Raw genomic sequence first — 2689 nt, 5'->3', positions numbered from 1 at the left:
GCAGCAGCAGCAGCAGCATGGACATTACCATCCAACACCCCTGGTTCAAGCGTGCTCTGGGACCCCTCATTCCAAGCCGTTTGTTCGACCAGTTTTTTGGAGAGGGTCTCCTTGAGTATGACCTCCTGCCTTTGTTCTCGTCCACTATCAGCCCCTACTACAGGCAGTCCCTCTTCCGCAGCGTGCTGGAGTCAGGCATTTCAGAGGTAAGGGCCCTTTGATTTCCTCTCCCTTTCCTTCCTCTCCCTCCTTATGCCTCCAGCCACTCCTCTCCACCCACATCTCACACTGCAGTCCCATGTGAGGGGACGAGGATGACCCCAAACCCACTGCCAGGCACAGCCCACCCGCCCCTTGGGCACAAAGGGAAACCCTCACTGGGGACAGAGCTTCCCTTTGAGAAGCAGGAAACATTTTGGCTCCTCTTGAGGGTTTTTTCCAGCACAAGAAGGCTGATTTTTTTTTTCTCTGTGCCCAACCTGTGTAGTGAAGAAGAGCAAGGCTGCTCCCAGAGTAAGTGCCAGTGAGGACAGGTCACCATGGGAGAGGACTCTGGCGAGTGGGAGCTTCCTCCACCTTCTCCTCCACCTTGGAGCTTGGTGATTTTAGCAATCCCTCACTGAAGGAGCAATTCTCTGAAGGGAGCTGTAGGAGAATGTGTAGCTGTGGGGGCCACGATCCAAAATTCAGGTCCAGGTGCTTTCTGTAGCCCTCTGTTACTACTTTCCTCCCCGAGCCACAACCACAACAAAACCATAAATTACTGAAAGGACAAAACACATGCTACCAGAGAACCTTACACTGGTTTCCATCCCCTCTCTATGCCTGGTGCATCTGGCAGGTCACTGAGTGCTAAAGGGCACAAGAATAGCAGCAAGGAGTAAACCTCTCCCCAGAGCAGGAGCCAAGGTGCAGACACCTACCACGGGCTCCTGGTGACCCTGACACCCCTACAATGTCCCTGGATCCCTTCAATGGGAGGAAGACCCCCACTGAGGGGGGGTCACAGAAGGACAAAGTACCAGCCCATCCCTTTTTTAGCCTTCAGTCTGTGGTGATGTTGGTGCTGCCTCCAGAGCTTGGCCCTCACTGTGTGACAATGCTCGTTCCAGGTGAGGTCGGATCGGGACAAGTTCACAATCATGCTGGATGTAAAACACTTCTCTCCCGAAGACTTGAGTGTGAAGATTATTGATGACTTTGTGGAAATCCATGGCAAGCACAGTGAAAGGCAGGTAAGTGGAAGTGACAGTCATGGTGGAGCAACTGGGGAGTCCAGCTCCTTTCTCCTTCTTTCCAACAGTTCTCAGCTGAAGGAAAAAAAAAAAGAATTTATCAGAAGAAGGAGTTAATTATGAATTGTCATTATTGGCATGGCCTGTTCCCATAGAGCCCCCACCTGATATCTGACAATAACAAGCTAATCCACCCCTCTTTTGTTTATTTTCAATCATCATCTTCCATAACCGTCAGATGACGATGTCCATTGTTCACTAATAACACTGGGTCAGACACAGAACATCATCTGGCGCTGCTGAAGCATGGCTGAGTTTTCATAAGCCAGAATCCTTAGTGAAAACAGAGTTTTCATATGCCAATCTGGGAGAGAAAAGCAAGAGAAAACAAAACAAAAGAAAACCAACCAAGTGCCTCAGGCTTGGAAACTTTTAACATGGATGTCATGGAAATATCTGTGGGGGTTGAAAAGTGAATTATACCAGCAGGGGTTTAATTCTTCTCATACACATTTTTGGCCAGACAAAGCTCTAGCCTGGAAACAGTATATATTTTTTAATATAGTTATTATTCTCATGGCCAACTTTAAAAAAAAAAAAAAAAAAAAAAAAGCCTTTCTCATTCTTTTGGCCAAAAAAAGAAGGGGGCCGGGATTGTGTACTTTGGCTGACACAGCATTGCAGCCCAGTAAATAAATACATGGATGCACACGTCCACCTTGCTTTTACCTTCCCAGGCCTCCAGACTTTGTCTCCAAGCATCCTTTGAAATCAGAGGTCCAGATGAGATCCCAAACTGGGATCAAACCTGTGGCCAAACCCCCTCCCTGCTGCTCAGCTCTTGCAGCTTCAGAGGTGTGGCGGGGCACACCTGCCCCTACACACCTGTAAAATTGAACCCAGCAGAAGTGTGCCCAGCAGTCCTGGCGGTGCAGAGTCACCATAAGCCAGGGTACTGTGGGTCTCTGAGAGCACAAAGGAAGGGTTTCTGACACACCTTGCCCCCCCCTTTCCTCACTGCCTCCCAGGATGACCACGGCTACATCTCCCGCGAGTTCCACCGCCGCTACCGCCTGCCCGCCAACGTGGACCAGGCTGCCATCACCTGCTCGCTGTCCAACGATGGCATGCTGACCTTCTCGGGCCCCAAGGTCCCCTCCAACATGGACGCCAGCCACAGTGAGAGGCCCATCCCCGTGTCCCGGGAGGAGAAGCCCACCTCGGCGCCCTCCTCCTAAGCGCGCCGGCCACCACCCGCAGCTCTCGCTCCCAGAGCCTTGCCGTAGATATCAGTGAATATCTAGAGGGGTTTCTTCTGTTGGTTCCTCCCCCACTTTGTTTCCTCTTTTTTATTTTTTTTTTGTTTTCCTCCTTTTCCCTTGGGTGGAACGAGGGGCTGGGTGAGCGGCTGGTGGACTTGGAAGCTTAAACCTCGTGGGGATGGCATGGGTGGC

The 2689-nt window shown here is 51.0% G+C and overlaps 1 protein-coding gene across 1 annotated transcript; it reads left to right on the top strand.

Annotated features, from left to right (window-relative positions):
* CRYAA (crystallin alpha A) lies at positions 1 to 2473 on the top strand (the record flags this gene model as incomplete). The annotated part of the gene is made up of 3 exons (XM_079318196.1): positions 1 to 206; positions 1113 to 1235; positions 2264 to 2473. Exons 1-3 carry the CDS (start codon positions 18 to 20, stop codon positions 2471 to 2473), a joined length of 522 nt encoding a protein of 173 aa, XP_079174322.1. The 5' UTR covers positions 1 to 17.
* Between the last annotated feature and the right edge of the window lie 216 nt (positions 2474 to 2689).

This window comes from Erithacus rubecula, assembly GCF_903797595.1.
Source record: "Erithacus rubecula genome assembly, chromosome: 1".
Lineage (NCBI taxonomy): Eukaryota > Metazoa > Chordata > Aves > Passeriformes > Muscicapidae > Erithacus > Erithacus rubecula.
The sequence above is the reverse complement of the archived record's forward strand: the minus strand, read 5'-3'. Positions and strand labels throughout refer to the sequence as shown.